General features: G+C 37.0%; 2 protein-coding genes across 2 annotated transcripts in view; both read left to right on the top strand.

Annotated features, from left to right (window-relative positions):
- The first annotated feature begins 2,700 nt into the window (after positions 1-2,700).
- On the top strand, positions 2,701-17,257 carry LOC139738413 (scavenger receptor cysteine-rich domain superfamily protein-like). Its single transcript, XM_071649049.1, has 7 exons — positions 2,701-2,782; positions 6,127-6,450; positions 8,161-8,490; positions 9,315-9,641; positions 10,259-10,576; positions 14,683-15,012; positions 16,747-17,257. The coding sequence occupies exons 1-7, from the start codon at positions 2,701-2,703 to the stop codon at positions 17,163-17,165; spliced, it is 2,130 nt and encodes a 709-aa protein (XP_071505150.1). The 3' UTR covers positions 17,166-17,257.
- The window catches only part of LOC139738412 (scavenger receptor cysteine-rich domain-containing protein DMBT1-like), a 29,812-nt gene continuing 27,831 nt past the window's right edge, over positions 17,216-19,196 (top strand). The window contains exon 1 of the mRNA XM_071649048.1: positions 17,216-17,246. Within this exon, the coding sequence (XP_071505149.1) occupies positions 17,216-17,246 (31 nt within the window). The remainder of the gene's footprint in view (positions 17,247-19,196) is intronic.

Genomic DNA, 19,196 nt, shown 5'->3' with positions numbered 1-19,196 from the left:
GAAAGAAAGAAGAAATATTACGAGATATAGAATAAACGACAATAGTACAGGATAGGAGTGGAATACAGTTCTTTGCTAGAGGTTCTTGCACAGAGACCTGTTGCATTCCATAATAACAGGTTTCAGCAATGAAAAACAATAACATTTCTAATTCTGTCATTTTTTTAATTGAACTATTTAGTTATCTTTGGTCTAAATGTTAAACAGATACATTTTGTCAGTATCTGCTGGATCAGATTTTTTTTTTTCATTAGAAAAGGCAGTGCTGCCACATCTTTCTTTGATGCAAGCAAACGTGCATAAAACATTATTCTGAACACAAACAAACATAATCGGTATATACATACTTTTATGCAACACACACGACGTATGTGGGGTATACATATATATATTTACACACACATATATAAGAGTTCACGATATTATGACTTTCACAATGAAGTCACGAAGCTAGTGACTACACGTCATTTGCCTGCATAATAATGATAACGATTAAAACGTTAAAGTTGCAATATTAGTCAAGATCAGAAGACACACAAACAGGGGAACAAATAAATCCCTGTATAACAGGTGCCTATTTCATCAAAGATACACATAAGTCTGTGTCTACGTCTATGCCTCCTAAATATGGCCGATATCTGGCGAAGTGTGAGTCGGCCCTTAATAGATCTGCGACACGAACGCTTGACGACGCAGCCTCACAGGTGATCAATGGAAACAGCTGAGTGGCCCATGTGTAGAACGCCATGTTTAAGCTAATAGCGTCGTCTTTGGCGTTTGCGTTGCAGATATATATGGCTCACTAAAACAATTTTATGAAGTAACTGCATTCGATAATGCTGTTTAATACACAAAGTTTAGCTGTATTAATATTAGGGTTCTTCTTTCAAAACTGGTGTTGTTTGTATGAATTGCGTAAATTCACATTTCCTGGGCCTGATGGTCTAGGTTGATTTTTCTTATATCCGTTACAATACCACGTTACTTCCCCAATATTAAGCATTCAGCAACCTCTCACATACATAGACAGTATCAGTCCCCTTTTATTTATTTATCTATTTGGTCTTTTTTTTTTAATTCGCAGAATAGTCTGATTCTGCAACGAAGGGGTTGTTTCACAACCGTACAACCGAGGCCTGCGACGTTTAGATACATTTCACAATGTAAATGTATGTTTTAGCGTAAAGAAGACAACAAGGAGAAAAAAAAAAGATTAAATGTCTAGTCATTATTTAAATTCAACTCTTTGGGTATTTTTCATTTTTTCAACAGTCAAACAAAACTTTGTCGATATTGAATCAGATCTTGTATTTTTTCCATTAGAAAAGGCACAGTGTTACCACATCTATCTTTGATACAAGCAAATGTGCATATAAAATCTATAATTATCTATCTATATATATATATATATATATATATATATATATGAAGAGCTTGCTTCCAAAAGGCGCTAAATCCATTGAAAAATGATGGATTTAGCGCATTTTGGAAGCAAGCTCTTCATATATATTTATATATATATACTATATATAAATGAATAACTTGCTTCCAAAAGGCCCTAAATCCATCATTTTGCAGTGGATTTAGCCCCATTTTGTTGCAAGCACTATATATGTATATATATATATATGATTATTGAAATGATTATGTTTGTAATATTAAACAAACTGTTTTGTGCGTGCGTTTCATTGAAATCCTGTAAACTTTTTTGCTCAAGTACCAACGAATTTCAGTGCTTGTGTTTGACGAGAAAAAACGTGTCATATATACATGATAAAATGGACATAGATATCAACACCATTATCATTAGCACGTGCCAGACATAGAAAAACAAAGCCTAGAAAAAACCAGTTTCCTCTACTTTTGCCTTGTCTTATTGAGAATCTATCTCTTGCATAGAATTTTAAGTATGCACGTCTGTCATCAGCTCTTGTAATTGCTTTGGATTGCCATGTTTATTACTTTCTGTAACCAGTCATGATTAAATCCTTGCAGGTGACCACAGCATTGTTATTTCTTTTTTTAACATTACAGATTCTAGCATGTATTTCGTTGAGCACATCGGTATCCTTACTTCGTTCAATAATATCTTCCGTTTTAATAGTAATAAGGCTACGATGCATAAAAAATGGCAATACATGTATTATGTTTAATACAAAATGTTTGCACTATTTTGGTTTTGCACTGATCTGCCAGAACTTCTCAAAAAATGACCTAAGGCAAACACTGGGAAAGGTCAGACAATATTTGAGCATACATCCATAGAATGGTATTGTTCTCCAACTACGTCACAGTATTGTACCACCAATACGTCCACTATACACTTACTGCGTAGGGGCGACACTGTTTTCATTGATTCAAGAGGTTCAAAGTGTGTTTGCAAATGGACGTAAAGGAAAGAGGAGTGACGACTTTCAATTGATAATGCTAGTACAATTCTCTTTTTGCTTACAGCACATAAGCATGTACGACTTAATACTCACTTCATTTGGAAAACGCACTGGTCTCGCCTAAAGACGCGGACATATCTGAGCCCTTTTGGCAGTATGGAGAAATTCGCCATTTTGTTCATGCATATAGCCATTTTGACTTCAACAAGCGCCGAGTATGGTAAGATCGTACTATTCTATTTCTTAGTCTATATTGCGCACAATTTTTCATAATTGCATACCTCTGGACAGTAGTGAATAATCATACATCATGACTGCGTCAATGATTCTGCAGCCGCATATGGCATCACAGCTTGTCAAGAAAACTGCACTACCAACGTACACGGTGACAGGTATAATGTTCTTATGGCAAGATCTCATAATGCTGAATCACGCCCAATTGCCGGAGGGGGGGGGGGCAGGTTATCGACAGTCATGAGTTTAATGATTCCGTTCTCCATGTTCTGATAGATGAAAAAAGAAATCCTGTTTTACACTGAAGTTAGACAACCCATCTATTTCATAAATCAATGGTTGCATTGATTCAAGAGGTTCAAAATGTGTTTTTAACGATTTTGCTATTTCATTATTATGTATTTAAAGTTTGAATAAAATCATTGTTTCACCCGTTTGTTTCCCAATAATATTCTTGCAGGATTTATTATTTGGTCTCTAGTTGACATACAAGAGGAAGCTGGCAGAGTGTTTGATTAAATAGCACATTGATATCAGATTATGTCTCCTATATTTACATCCCTGGCTTTTTAGCCTCTGATACGGGTTACACCATAATATCTACTACTGACAAGTGTAATAACTTACAAAGGAGTTGATGGTTGTCATCTGCTTTGAATTAGTGTCCATGGAGGTTTACTTTTTGTCTCATGTAAGTGGTGATAATACACATATATATATATATATATATATATATATATATAATAAACAAGCACACATTAAAATATTGAATATTTTATAACAGATCTGGCAATTGAACAATTAGTTAATATTTACAGTGATTTTGATGTGAATATTTGGTATGATAATTTCAATAAAGATACATTATCATTATGATAAAAAAATTGTCCATTGGTAAAGTTTAAGAAAAATAATCAATATGAAAAGAGTTCATGGATAACAAAAATCGATAATACGTTCTGTACATACAAGGAATAGGCTTCATAGGATTTATATGAATGATCCTGCTGATTTCAATTTGAGAAAAGTTAACACATCCCGAAATAAGTTAATAACTGTCATAAGACAAAATACTCTCATAAGTTAAACCAAGTTCAATTAGATAATAAATCAACATGGAGAATTATAAATGATTTGGTTGTAAAGAAAGAGCAACATTTACCAAGTAAGAATTTCAAATTCAATGATGATATCATTGATCAGAAAGATGTACCCAGCATATTTGACTCTTTTGTTGTAATGGTGGCTGTTGTCATCGCTTGGCTGGCAAATGAATTTGATGATGGATATGAAGACTTAATGAAATTTCTTCCAGAACATATCTGTTCATTTTAATATTTAAACTCTACAATTCCCACAGAAATTATCTCTATTCAAAAAAAAAAAAAAATCTGATAGGGCAAATGGCTGGGATAGAATAAGCACATCAGTTATCAAACAAATTATATACCAAATTGCTGATCCACTTACCCACATATTCAATCCCTCTATAATTATTTTCCAGGAATGGTATTTTTCTTTCTTCAAAATTGCAAAGATTAATCCATTTAGTATGAGAGATGATCTTTGTCACATTAGTTATTATAGACTTATTTAGTACATCCAACATTCTTAAATAAAAAGCAACAACATGATATTATGAAAGGTATTTTTTCTAACATTTTTGAATAATTATAACGTTTTGAATTCAAATCAATTTGATTTTCGAAAGAATTTTTCTACAGATTTACATTTGGCGCGGTTATGTGATGAAATTACAAACGCAATGACAAATAAAAAAAAGTCATAGGGATTTTAATTGATTTTAACTAATCTTCAGCGTTTGATATTTTACGATTTCAATGTATATGTTACTTTAAAAAATCACAATTTTATAAAAAAATTTCACGGTGTTGCACTCTTGTGGTTTAGGGATTGTTAATAATGTAGACAACAAACTGTTGTACATGATGACATGCAGGTCAGCAAGAGTTGAGTGCCCCAGGTCTCAATATTAGGTCCCCTGCTCTTTTTTCTTTTTTTTTTATATGTATGAATGACATCCTTACTTCGTCGGTTATGTTATGATTAACACACATATAAATAAAATATGTTTATATAATGTCTACACTCTATGCAGAGTTACAAATGTATCAAACCGGTTTAAAGCTAAAACAAATTATATTAATTTTAAGCATACAAAAACTCGCAGGAATGATTTTGCGAACGATAATGATTGATAATTTACCTCTTGAATGCAAAAATTTTACCCTATTTTTAGGTATTCTCGTTGATGAAAAAATAACTTGGAATGAACGCATACGTTATGTTACATCCTGTATTTCTTTTAAGGACTAGACGTTGCCTTCCTGAACATATCCGTTTGATGCTTTATAATTCCCTTATCCTAAAATACATGTGTATTATGTATTGTAATCTAGTGTGGGCTACAAGTGCGAACACTAAACTTAACTCTATTTATCTATTACAAAAGAAAGCCATTCACATCTGTATACTGGCTAACAATATTCAACCCGCTCTAATCCGCTTTGTGTGTATAATATACATATATATATATATATATATATATATCAGTTAAAAACATTGAATTTATATTATTGATGCTAAGACATATCAGAGTTTTTCTTGTTATGTTTTAATGTTTGAATAATTTACTCACAATCTCTTTTACGAGTTCTTAAAACTGAATGATACTGTTCTTTCTTATCCCACTCGTAATTCGCAGAATCTTCACAAATAGTAAATCCTAAGTTAGTAATTTCACAAAAATCTATAAGACATAAAGGATCAAACATTTGGAACACACTTCCAGGTTATGTTAAATCATGTAAAACGTTATTTTCTTTTAAGGCTGGATTGAAGCCTACGTTCCTGTCTAATTACAATAAGTGAAAATAGAATCTGAATACAGATTCTTTTTTTAACTCAGATTTTTTTGTTTGAATTAGATTCAAATCTACAGCAAATATACACAATGTTTTTATGCCTACCATTTCATTTTATCCCCATTTCCTTCATCATCAACACCATCTCTATCGTCCCCATTATCACATTTTTGTCCTCATCATCACCCTTTTATCATCATAATCATAATTCACCATATCTTTCTTATGCACTAGAAAATATAGTGCATTTATTATGTTCAATAGTATTTTACCATTCTACTTTGAATAAAATATGTATGTTTTGAAGGTGGGTTTCCTGGGCTGCGATATGTTCAGAAGTCTGCTTGTATTGGCAGTCCTTCATCCGCATTATTTCTCACATAGTTATTTTAAAGTTTGGCAATACGATACATATTACGGTTTTTGTTAAGAGAAGTGATTTACACCTTCATTTCCCTCCGAATCATGTATATTGCTGTCTGGATATTGATATTTTATGTGATATTATTGTAAAGAATCTTGATTTATATATGAAATTATGTTGGAAGAAAAATCAAATGCGCAAATGAATAATAATTGAGAAAAAAAAAGTTGGCCTCACACTTCCACGTATACAGATGGAGCGGTTCGTCTAGTGAATGGTCCAGTGGACAGCGAAGGGCGCGTGGAATATTACCGCAACGGGCAATGGGGTACAGTTTGTGACGACAGGTGGGATATCAACGATGCAGCCGTGGTGTGCCGACAACTCGGTTACCGAGAGGCATGGGACGCGCCAGGCTCGGCCTACTTCGGGCAAGGAAGCGAGTCAATGCCCATTTGGCGAGCCGATGTAGACTGCGTGGGAGACGAGCTGGAGCTGAGATTATGCGAGTACGACGGACGGTCTACACTGGACTGTATCCACTCGCAGGACGCCGGCGTCAAATGTAGCGATGGAGGTGAGGCTACATTTTAAAGGGACGGGATAATTTTGGTTGAGAAAGGCTTTATGTTTCTTACCTGTTTGGGGAGATAATGATAACTCTCTTATGGAATGTGAAATAATATGTTATTCCAAGAGGAATTCGACTTTTCTTTGACCGAAAATTGGTTTTGAAATAGCTGGGATATCCAATACAAGCGATACTAAAGAAAGTCGAGACCCACCTTTTATAAGTAGCTCTTTATCGTACCTTGTTTGTGGATATCTCAGCCATTTCAAAACCGATCTTCATCAAAGGTTCCTCTTGGAATTACATGCTCTTTTATATTTCATCAGAGGTTTCTCAGTATCTTACAAAAACTTAAAAGCTTAATCCTCACCCCCACCAATAATATACTATTTCTTTGATTTAAAAGCCCTGTGCACTTTCCAAAAATAAAATCGTTATTTTCCTATCGTTTATTTTACGGGTTGAAGAAATCCAATCTAATTGAATCCATTCCAAGTCAATGATACTTCTCTGCAAACTGGCTCTACGTTACTATCCAAATTTTATTCGATTCCATGAATGATAATAAGGGCTCTATCACAAAACTTTGAATTAGTCTTCCCAACTTTGTTTCTTCTGACTCCAAGTGTTGCAAGTGATGTTATTAGTCCATGTAGTATATGTGACCCTGCACCTCAAAACAAACACAAAGTCGCCAGGCATGAATTTTTAGTTAAGACCATATTCTGAAAGAGCAGACTTTAGGCTTGAAAATGATGTATAACTCAAATCAAATGGACTTTCCTAACCTATCTAAATATTGGAAAGAAAGCACAAACTCAGGAAAAGTGTGAACTGAGAAAAGAGGCTCTGAAGTACAGTGTCTATTCAAGCGCTTAATCTTTACCAAACCGTGCTGGCTGTGCGATGAATGGGACAAAAAACAGGAAGTAAACCACCAGAGCAACAACAATGAAGGGATTATAAAATTAGACTGAAATTAAGCATGCCTCATTAACACATTCTGTCCATAATTAATGTCAACTTTCAAAGCAGTAGCACTATCCTTTCAAAAGTTATTAGAGTTGAAAGTGAAGAGTGTGGACAAGGTTTTTCAAAAATGACAAAGGAATTCAAAAGACACACCTAATCACACTATTTTACCAAAAATGTTCGAGATAAACTGCTAAAAAAACACACTTTCATGCCCGTTTTATGATACCAAATTTTAGCATAATGTAAAAGAAGACCCGCTTCTTCAGAAAATATGAAAAAGTCAAGTTCGGCTAGTTTGACCCATTTCACCTATTTTCAGTCCTCATGCAAAATCAGTGTGTGCGACTTTATGTTCGTTTTGAGGTGCACGATCACATATTGTTTCAATTATTTTCATACAAAACTTGACAAATTGTTGCATAGTAATAATTAAATAACCAGTATAATATTGTGATAACTTAAATATGTTTGTTTCATACTTTTGTGAACTCAAAATGGAAATACATACAACTCAAATCAAATCAATACTAAGCTCAGAACATGCTATCCTTGTCTTTTATAGGGGATATAGATGCAGAAGATTTACCGAAGGTCGTATGCCGTGTTTCAACATCAAATAATATTTCATGTAACTTAATTTGATGTAACCGTAAATTTCCTTCTTGTTGATATTCTAAAGAACAAAATGATAAACGAGATTAAAGATTGTCAACGTTCTTCTCTCATACCTGCATACCGCAGCAATCAGGGGAGATGTACGATTGGCCGGAGGTGCGAATCCTAGAGAGGGTTACGTCGAAGTCTTCTTCGACGATCAGTGGGGGACAGTGTGCGCAGATTCGTTCTGGAGCAATGATGACGCCCGGGTTGTTTGCCGTCAACTTGGTTTCGAGGGTGGAACCGGCAGCATTGAGGACTACGGGTCTGTGGTGGATATACCAATACTTTTCAGCTCGGTCATCTGCGATGAGACAGAGTACAGGCTTATAGACTGCTACAAGAGTATTTTTCGATTTGACGATTGTTCTCGCACTGACGTTACTAAAGCCACGTGCTACGGGGGACTTTATGGTAAGTTTGAAACGTTCTCTTAAGATGTATCAAATATGATAGTATTGAATGTTGCTCTTGTGTAACAAAATACATTAGATGTGTCATGAGGCCTTAGCATCTTCTGTTTTGCTTTAGATTTTTTTTTTTTTTTGACGGGGCATAAATATCATCCCCAGTATCATCCTCAATTATGTGGGTGGCATTTTGCGAACTACTCACGTAATGTAGGATTACGTAATTTAGGGGGAAAAGTATTGGGAAAAAAAGACTTCCTGAACCCCTATGTTTTATGCTACGAAAAGGTTTTCTTGTTTGCACGCTGCACTAATTCACTATCAGATTACACCGTGTTTGCTATTAGGAACTACCCAATAATCGAATATCATAATTGCCACTGTCGTTGATTACGATCGCCATCACTATATTGCCAAAAGTGGCAATAAAGTCTTGGGAAATAGACTTGAATCATTGTGAAGACATTCCCGAGGAATGTGAGGACATGAACTCATTGCTTGACTCTTTCCAGCGGGAGAGAACACAGTATCCCATACACAGTGTGGATGCATTGTGAACACACTGTGAAATCTTTTCACACTGTTAAATTCGAAAGTCATAACATTGTGAACACATTACAAGTCATCAATTCACAGTAATAGAACACTTCTATGTACATTTTCTGTGAAAACCACAAGACAGTATGAATTCATCTTCTTGCTGTTACATTTGCTTTGACGTAGTCGAATATTTAAAACACATTGTGAAAACACTGTGGGAGACACTGTGTTCTTTCTAGGAGGGATGCATTCTCTGAATAATAGACTTTATTGTATTCATGTTTACAGGAGAGGAGGGGAACATCCGCTTAGTCGATGGTTTTTCCTCCCGAGAAGGCCGAGTGGAGCTCTACTACAACAACGAGTGGGGGACGGTATGCGATGACCAGTGGGGATTGCCAGACGCAGAGGTCGTCTGTAGTCAACTTGGCTACGCTGGCGTCGATAACTCTAACATTGTATATTTCGGGAGCGGCACCGGTTCTATCCACATGGATGAAGTGGCATGCCTGGGTTCCGAAAGCAGGCTGGCTGACTGTCCTCACCAAGGTTGGGATTCCGTTAGCTCCTGCAGTCACACTGAAGACATTGGAGTGCGGTGTAGTCTCACATCAGGTAACTGATTCACTTGTATTTTGACAACTGTTTGATGGCTATTATTTCTAGCACTAAGCATCACTACTACTACTACTACTACTATTACCACTAAAAATGTAACTGTAATACTACTATTACCACTAAAAATGTAACTGTAATACTACTATTCCTGAATGCATTAAAACCATGAATACATTGCAATTGTGACACAAATGCAAATAATACTTACCTGTTGACACAAATAGTTGTACATGCTTGGTACATTTACTTCGTAACTTCAAGACATCCGTCTCATATCCTTCAGTTTCTAAACTTCGTGAACTTGCAACGATTTTTGAATTACGCAATGTAAACTGTCGGATTGTCTTTAGCGTAAAGTCTATGTTAAGTTTGAAAAGTGACAAGAATGACGTAGGTATTGTAATGACAGCTTAGATGAGGTGGGGAATTCACTGGGTCTCCGAGGCAAGAAAAGCTCGCGAAAAGACGAAAGAGGAGCTCAGAAACAGTGCCAGTTGAGTCTTGGGAGAAGGGAAGATAGACAACGAGCGTAGGCATACAATTGTAAATGACACCGAAAGGGGTGGGGCTAGTAAACGATAGAACTCTGACCTTCATCGTGTTCCTTTAAGCAGGAGACTACGGAGATATCCGACTGGCCGATGGTTTAAACTTTGAGGAGGGACGAGTGGAGATCTACTACAACAGTGAATGGGGGACGGTATGTGATGACCAATGGGATGTAAGCGACGCTGAAGTGGTTTGTCGTCAACTCGGCTTCCCTGGCGTCGTCGACTATAACGTTAACTTCGTGAGCGGCAGCGGTTCCATCCTCCTTGACGACGTTCAATGTCTTGGTTCTGAAAGCAGGCTCGTCGAGTGCAGTCACCGAGCTTGGGGCTCCCATGACTGCGATCACACTAAAGAAGTTGGTGTGAGATGCAGAGTCACTGGTAAGTTTTAACCCGAGAAGCCCGAGCTTTTTTTACCCCTTCCAGGCCCAGGGGGGGGGGGGGGGGGGGTAGGGTATAGGTTAGTATATAAATTCTTTATTATAACCGTCATATTTGGCACTTGGGTAGAGCAACTCATGCCTTACATGACCCAACATTCAAAATTTCTCAAGGTCATCCACTGAGGGCGATATTACCAAAATATATAGAAACACATAGGAATTAGCTAAATTCATGTTTTACCGTTTTATTTCTTTATCCCCAGTATGTATGTTTTTAGTTCAAATAATCATTTTCATATTAAGTGCAAAGGAAAAGCATGTCAACCTTCATTTTTTTTGTTATGGTTGAAATTTCTCAAGGTCAACATGTAGGGGCGCTATTCATTACAATATAAAGAAATATATCTGAAACATGTGATGTATTGAAAGAAAGATATTATTCAGAGGGGTGAAGGGTCAGGTTTTGAGTTTCTTCAGTTTGTCTCCCTCTACAAATGAAAATTTGTTAAGATCGCAACTGCAGATCAGCATTTGATATTGCTTGGAATGGGTACATACAGTATATTGGTATCACATTTCACATTTCCTAAATATTGAAATTTTGAGTTTGCAGATCGATAATATGATAAACAAATAATATTACAGGCAAAGTTTGTATGCATATAACTCAAAACAAAAAGGTAGTCTTTGAAAAATGTTGTATTGTCGATTATTTCTATTATAACTATTGTTTGATGCCTATGTCATATAAAAATAAAGGAAATAATAAGAGGACCATTTCAGGGTAATTCACAATTATAATTACTTCACATTTTGGTCCTTCAGCAAATTACAGCAAAGAAAACTCCATTTCATCCATTATTATATTGTTAACTGAAATTGGAACAGAAAATCATGCAAAATCTGACGAACATGGATGGTTGCCAGTTTACGTTTGGCCAATTGTCCATGGCAGCCAATAATATCGGATATATCTAATTATATATCAAAATGTTTGCAATAAGATTTTAGGAAAAGTCGCCAAATTTAGTTGCAATCGGATAAAGGTGTAGGAGTGGCAAACGAGAATGATTATGTGGGGTGGGGGGGGGGGGGCACAATTTGCCCCCCCCCCCGGGCTTTATAGGGTTAAAGGAATCATATAGCTTTGGTTGAGACCTAACTTCAACTTTCCATAATTTTCTTTGGTGAGATAATGAGAAACCTCTAATGAAATATGAAAAAGCATGTAATTCATAGAGGGATTGAACGTCCATTTGATGAAAATTGGTTTTGAAATGGCTGAGATATCCAAAACAGAGCAATTCTAATAAAAAGGGCGTTGGACCAACCTTTTATTAGGATCGCGTTTTTTTACTATATTTTTGGATGTCTCACGCATACCAAAACCGATGTTCATCTAATAAACCTTGAATTCTTATTAGAATGGTATGTTCTGTATTGTTGCATACTTGTAGGTGGTTTCTTAAAGGTATCTCACAGAAAGGCAAAAGCCCAATCCTCATCTCTACCAGTAATATACAATCCCTCCCCTTTTGTAATAATGTGACAATTAATACTTTCGTATTTTGGCTTAAATTACCGTAAACGACGAAAAAAATATTTTGTTGTCGTTGTTGCATTTTTGGGTTTAAATACGCACAAAATTTGTCACTTCTTGTAATAATTAATAATAACAAGATCACAAAATCTAAAATGTCTTATATTATTCTCATCTCACCTTGTCGTAGAGCAGCAGTTTGACTGAAAAACAAAAATGCCTTCAATTAGGTGAAGATAACTTGTTCAAAACTAAAGAAAACGATATTATAAGAATCTTCTAGAGAAGTGTATTCACTACACACATACCGGAAGGACCACAAGTTGTTACTATTTTCGGGACAACACAGAAAAGAAAAATTGATGTTCTTTTTTCTTCTCTTAGCTTTATTATTGTTTTAAAGTCTAAAATGAAGAAATGTATCCCGTGGGCATTTTCATGTCTCGAATTTGTAATTAGAATCTGAATTCCACTGCGTTTTATCATGGACCTAACTGGTCCGTGGTTTTATGCATAGGTGTAGTTATTTGTACTAAAGTCGGACGATGTCACCCCTAATGGTACGTTATTGCGTAACTCTTCGGAACGAACGAAATTTGTGCATGCAATTGCGCAATGCCAGACTGCAGTGCTATCCATTTAACGTGTGGGACAGTGCTGCCACTAATGTGTGTGTGTACGCATCATACACAAACATTGTGGCCGCGAGCTGCGGTGATTGGAGGAGAGAGGCCAGAAGACGCGTGGCTCTTTTGGCCTCTCTTCATGTGCATGCACACTGGGAGTGTGCGTCCATTCGGCACTGATCGGAAACTCTCGTGGCTCGGACAGCCATTTTGGGTCAGGTGATTTTAGACTCCAGCATGTGTTCGCTGACCCATTGAGCCAGCGCTATTCTCATCCGGTGTCAAGACATTAGATACAGAATGGGGGGGGGGGGGGGGGGGGGGCTGCGTGGTGCGTTCCTCTCTGTGCCGAACAAACCAATCGCCACGACGGTAAGGCTTTAAAAGAGCCCAATACCAATGCGAATTTACAGTAGATGTGACGTTTTGCAACGGAAGTCATGCAAACAGATGATTAGGGAAAAAATAAAAGCAAATCAAGAAATCAGTACGAATCAATATCAATATTATGATGATCAAATCAATACTAATGTACACACAAATAGTCTGGAAACTCAGAGACGGAGATCCTATGTCATTTCTTGATTGCACCCCTATACGGAGTCCGACCTCTCCTATGCGGACATGTCGGGACCGGCACTCATCCGGATAAGGGATTTGACCCGATATGGTAGACTCCCAGTATACTGTAGCTGCCTACTCAATGGTAGCTTCATGTAGGCCTCCATAATTTGCTTGAATATGTCGCGTACCTTATCAGCTAGCCTGGGTTCAGAATTGATTATTTTAGCTCAATGAACGATCGCCTTTACCGTGGTGCCTAGATTTTAATCAAAAGTTGTCTGTCCATGTTCTTGTAGTGCTTTAGTGGCGAATGTCTAATTGCATGTTATTGAGATGAAAACTAGATGAGAATGTGTGTTACGTGTGTTGGGAATAGCATATAATTCATATGAGTTTTTCTATGATATTTATTTGAATAGGAAATTAATTGGCACATTGAATAAAAAATATCGCCGAGATCGCACATCCGGATAATAGAGAGATCCGGATAAAGGAAAATTGGATGTGAGAGGTCGGACTGTACCCTAACAATTTCCCTACCCAATACCCTAACCAATACCTTAACCAATACCCTAACAAATACTCAAACAAATACCCTAATCAATACCCTAACCTGTACCCTAACCACTTCCCTATCACACGCTAACCAATACCCTAACCAACATTCTATGAAACCCTAACCAATACCCTAACCTGTAGCCTAACCAATAATCTAACCAATGACCGAACCAATACCATATTATACCCTAACCAGTGTTCTAACCAATACCCTAACCTGTAGCCTAACCAATGCCCTAACTAATACCCCATCAATACCATATTGTACCCTAACCAATTCCATATTATACCCTAACCAATACTCTAACCAATATTCTAGCAAATCCCCTAACTAATTTCCTAACCTGTAGCCTAACCAATACCCTATAACACCCTTACCAATAACCTAACCAATACCCTTACCAATACCCTTATCAATGCCGTTGGCCTTCATTGCACTCGTGGTTCCTCCCCTAACCGTAATCTGTACCCTAACCAATACACTCCACGTGTACCTTAAACTAACCAATACACTAACCAATGCCCTAACCTGTACCATAACCAATATCTACCCAATACCCTATATACGTCCCTAACCAATACCCTATGATACCCTAACCATTACCCTAAGCAATACCCTAACCAATATCCTAGCTTGTACCAAAACGAATATGATAACCAATACCCTAACCTGTAACCTAACCAATACCTTAAAATACCCTTACCAATTCCCTATCCTGTACCTTAACCAATACCCTTACCAATTCCCTATCCTGTACCTTAACCAATACCCTTACCAATGCCGTTGGCCTTCATTGCATTCGTGCTATTGAACAGATGACGAAGGAACTATTCGACTAGTCGGTGATCCCTCCCCCGAAGGGGGTCGGCTAGAGATCTTCCACAACAACAAGTGGGGGACCGTGTGTGATGACCAGTGGGGGCTGGCCGACGCCCAAGTCGTATGCCGCCAACTCGGCTACGCAGGCGTTGAGGAGCCGAACACTTTATCCTCCCAGACCGCCATTGGTTCTCAGCCTATCCATCTCAACGACGTCGAATGCCTGGGCCACGAGAGCAGGCTGACCGATTGTCCCCACTCTGGGTGGGAAGTCAACAACTGCGATCACATTCAAGACGTTCGACTCCGGTGCAGCCTCGGTAGTGGTAAGTACCTTTGAATTTCTTTAATCTGCTTTATACGGGAACCTGGTGATCGGTGTATTACATAACTCTATTGGGATTTCAGAATGTAGTATGGAATAGGTCAAGCTCCCCCTGGATGACTGTTACGGAGAAATGATTTATACCTACTTTTGTATCTAGCCCAGTGAGGCCTGGAGGTCACATTTTGGTGTTCTTATTTTGTGTCGTGTGTTTACGATTAACATTTATTATTATACTATTTCTTAAGGCAAAACAGAAAATTTGTAATCACGGGCTCGGAAAACATTATCATTGCTAATTAGTTTTCCAGAATGAAATTTAAAAAGTGGATTAGATTGAATTGAATTGAATTGAATTGAATTGAATTGAATTGAATTGAATTGAATTGCATTGAATTGAAAAATCTTAACTTTAATCAGAAACCTCTTGATCTAAAAAAAAAATAAATAAATATCGCCGTACATATTTGGATTGGTTTCATGTCTTATCCAAGACGTTCATCTCGGTTGTGGTTAACAAAATGCACACACACACATACACACGCACAAACAAAAGGATTGATCCGGACGTTTTTCAAAGTGAGGGGCAGTAATAATAACATATAATGGAAACTGACACGATGCGTTTTGCAGAGTTGTTGTTGTTGTTGTTTTTTTTTTCTGTGGAGGGGGCACTGATCTTTACAGGAGATACCTCCTTTAGAAATCAGTGGGGGAGGAGGGAGGGGGGGCGGGTAATTGGAGTGCATGGCCGTATATACGCGGCCCGCCGTTGGGGGTTCCTCCGCCTAGACGAGGGAGATCTTGCATTTTAAGAAGCGAAATCGAACGCTCTGGTGCACACTGAACGACTATAATAGCAATTAGAGTGTGAGGTTGTGGGAGGGGTTATCCTCTCCCCACAGGAGGAGATATTACTTTTGCATTCTTGAGGTGAAATCCAACAATTTAGAGGACACTTTTTTGATGGAATATTTGTAAAATTGTCAATCAGAAAAAAAAAATGATATTCAAGGGCAATGTAAAAACCCAAAGTGGTGTATTTATCACCTCCGTTTCCGTGTCTGTGTCTTCTCTGTGTTTTAGGTATATACGAGGATGGATAGCTTTAAAGTGGGAGGATGTCGAAATGGCATATCCCTCTCCTATACGAGGGAGCTTTTGCTTTTCTAGAACTGGAATACAACGATCTGATGAACACTTTGTGTCGAATATTTGGAAAATAAACCACATTAATTGGTGAAGAGGGAAAAAAGCATCAAAATACTTGAAAAAGTGCATTGTGAAAAGCAACGCAAGCCAAAGCAAACACGTATTGTAACAAAATAAAAGACAACAGCAACGACAACGTAACACATAACACAATACAACATTGTTTCCATGTCATTCTTAGTCATATTTTTGGCTTACAGAAATTCCACAGAAAGTTAGACTATTTGAATACAATAACACTGGAGATTTCACGTAGGCGTTTGTTACCTGGTTACTTGTTTGTTATGACTTGCTCGTTCCGTCATATCTTATGCTTCTTCCTTGCTCTTTGTTTAGGGTCAAGGGACTGAGTGTTTGGAGATGCTAACGCTTTTCCCTCTGTGGGGGGGGGGGGGGGGTAGTGATGTGAATGATATGAATTCTAGAGACTTTTTGTTCGATGCTCATTGTCATTGGAAAGTTTATGTGATGACATATAACATATAACGATAGTCAACCTACATTACTTGCTGTTCATATTCAGCCTCTCAGGGACTCGAAACCTGGGTGATAGCTATCATCGTTGTAATTTCGTTGGTGGCCATCTTTACCTTCATCGGTATTGTCATCGCTGTGTGTGTGTCATCAGCGAAAAAGAAGCGAGCCAGGACACAGAATACTGTAACTGCTTTCACTGTGGGCGGTGGAAATTATCCCTCCGCTGCTGGAACTGTAGTTCAAGGTTCAGCGGTCTATCCGATGCAACAAGCTTCAGCGAATGTTTACCAACCTCCTAATTACACCACCGTCATGGGGCCTGCGACGCCCTCCCATCCGAGCGGTACCGAAGATATACCGATGGTGCCGTACACCGCTACCAATCCTTCGAAGGTCGAAGCACCAGCTTCTGATGTGCCCGCAGGAGAGCTATCCATCATATCTCACACAGCTGACACCAAGTAGGACTACCAGCGACTCCTCGAGCAAGGAAAGTCACTATATCTGAAATCACAATGGTCAGACCAAGACACCCGATCGATTTTTGTAAGATTCTCTATTTCCCCTGCTTTTTGAAAAAAAAAAACACACACAAAAACAATGTCTTAAGCAGTGCATAAAGGAATGTTTCATAGTATAATGTTTCTGCATCAGTTTAACCTCGATCGACCTGCGTGAAAAAATGTATGGTAAAATTGTTGTGTTCATAGACACTGTATCAACATAAACATCCTACCTCGTCTTGCTTCTGCAATTTCCATCCATAAGGAATAAAAACAAAACAACGATATAAGAGAAATCAAAGATTTTTAATGACCTGCATTAATTTAATAGTAACAGCGTTTTGATTGTTCGTTGGAGTGTGTGTGTGTGTGTGTGTGTGTACTTGTGTGTACTTGTGCGTTTCCGTGCGTATGTGTTTTTAATTAACCAAATCTGTGATTTAAAAAAAGTCTTGATATTATTTTGTGTATTGAAATTTAAGTGCATTGTTTTGTTTATAATGTACGCCCTTTCCTCCTGTTATTGGACATTTACAACCATTTACACTCCCAGCTGATACAGTTGTAAACCGCAAACTGAGGATACTTTCTTCTCACCTTCGACGTATAGATAGGAAGAATAGATTATATTAAACAATTTTTTTTGTGATAGCTCTTTGATAAAATGAAAAGAAATATACAAATTGTGATAATAAGGTTCATAAGCTACTACGACATGTAAAGAAAAATGTTTTTTTTTTTATTCGAGGTAAAAAAAAAAACCAAACAAACAGACTTGAGATTACTGGTTCTCAAGTGATTGCGAACAATTCTAATTCATATTCACAATTTTTTGTAACAAAACATTAACATCTTTATTAAAACCTAGTTCTGATGTACATTTCAAAGATTATCTTCAACATGATTTTCATCATTCCTTATTTTCAACGCAACCACAATGAGTGGACTTCTGGAAATTTGCAATGCTTTGAAAACAACGTACAGCTGTATTCCTGTGGTTTTGATAATTTCAGTTGCAATATTTTGAAAAAGATAATAATTTTTTCCACATCTATACCCCTCCTTTATAATTATATTCAATTTATCTTTATGTACTGATACTGTCAGATCTAAATTGAACTTGCCAAAAAATCATGCCAATTTAAAAAAAGAAAGAGTTAAGGCATTTATAACAACATTTTAGGCCTATATCTTTTCTCCCACTTATATTAAATCTACTGGAAAAGAGCTTGCTTCCGAAAGGGTCTAAATCCATTGAAAAAATGATGAATTAAGCACCTTTTGGACAAAGTTGGAAACAGGCTTAACCGCTCACATTCTTCTCTAACAAAGTCTGATATACTTTTGAATTGTAAATATGGTTTCAGACGCAATCATAAAACAACTCATGCTGCTATGAATTCACGAGATAAGGTCATTCTCTGCTATGCTATTGTAATAATTATGGATTTGTCCCAAGCTTTCGATGTCGTTGATCTTAGTAGATAAGTTTGAACATAATGGGGTATGTGGGACATCTTTACTCTGGTTGGAAAATTATTTGTCTGATATATTTAAATATTCATCATTTGAGATCTGTTCCTCATAATCATTCATTGAAAACCCGTGATGTTCCTCAAGGCTCTATGTTCTAGGTCTCATATTGTTTTTGATTTACAATGTATATTAACCCGTTTTGATTTGATTTGATTTTGCTGCAACACGTATTTCCCATAGACACTTGCCCGAGTACAGTCGGGACTCATCCTCAACGGGTTAATGATGTTGTTTAAAGCTCCACCATGTTGAATTATGTAATGTATACTGATGATACTACTCTGTTTTATACTCATTTAAGTTTAACAAATATTTGGATTAGAATTTATTAGGAATTAGATAAAGTTTGTAATAAAGTTTGTAATAAAAATTGGTTCAAAGAAAAAAAAGAATACGTTGTATTCGTAATTCTAATCGTAGTTTCTTGATGATGAATACGCTTTTGATAACGTGATAT

The sequence above is a fragment of the Diadema antillarum genome, unplaced genomic scaffold, assembly GCF_040938485.1.
Source record: "Diadema antillarum isolate AM-2024a unplaced genomic scaffold, OU_Dant_1.0 seq00000740_RagTag, whole genome shotgun sequence".
NCBI lineage: Eukaryota > Metazoa > Echinodermata > Echinoidea > Diadematoida > Diadematidae > Diadema > Diadema antillarum.
Note: the sequence above shows the minus strand (reverse complement) of the source record. Positions and strands in the feature narration are given on the sequence as shown.

What these genes read in the sequence shown, in the direction of transcription:
- LOC139738413 (XM_071649049.1), top strand. Translation starts at nt 2,701, where the DNA reads ATGACTGCGTCAATGATTCTGCAGCCGCATATGGCATCACAGCTTGTC. An exon ending in CGTCAAATGTAGCGATGGAG is followed by an intron (nt 6,451 to 8,160) that starts GTGAGGCTACAT and finishes TGCATACCGCAG; the next exon opens with CAATCAGGGGAGATGTACGA. An exon ending in TGTGAGATGCAGAGTCACTG is followed by an intron (nt 10,577 to 14,682) that starts GTAAGTTTTAAC and finishes GCTATTGAACAG; the next exon opens with ATGACGAAGGAACTATTCGA.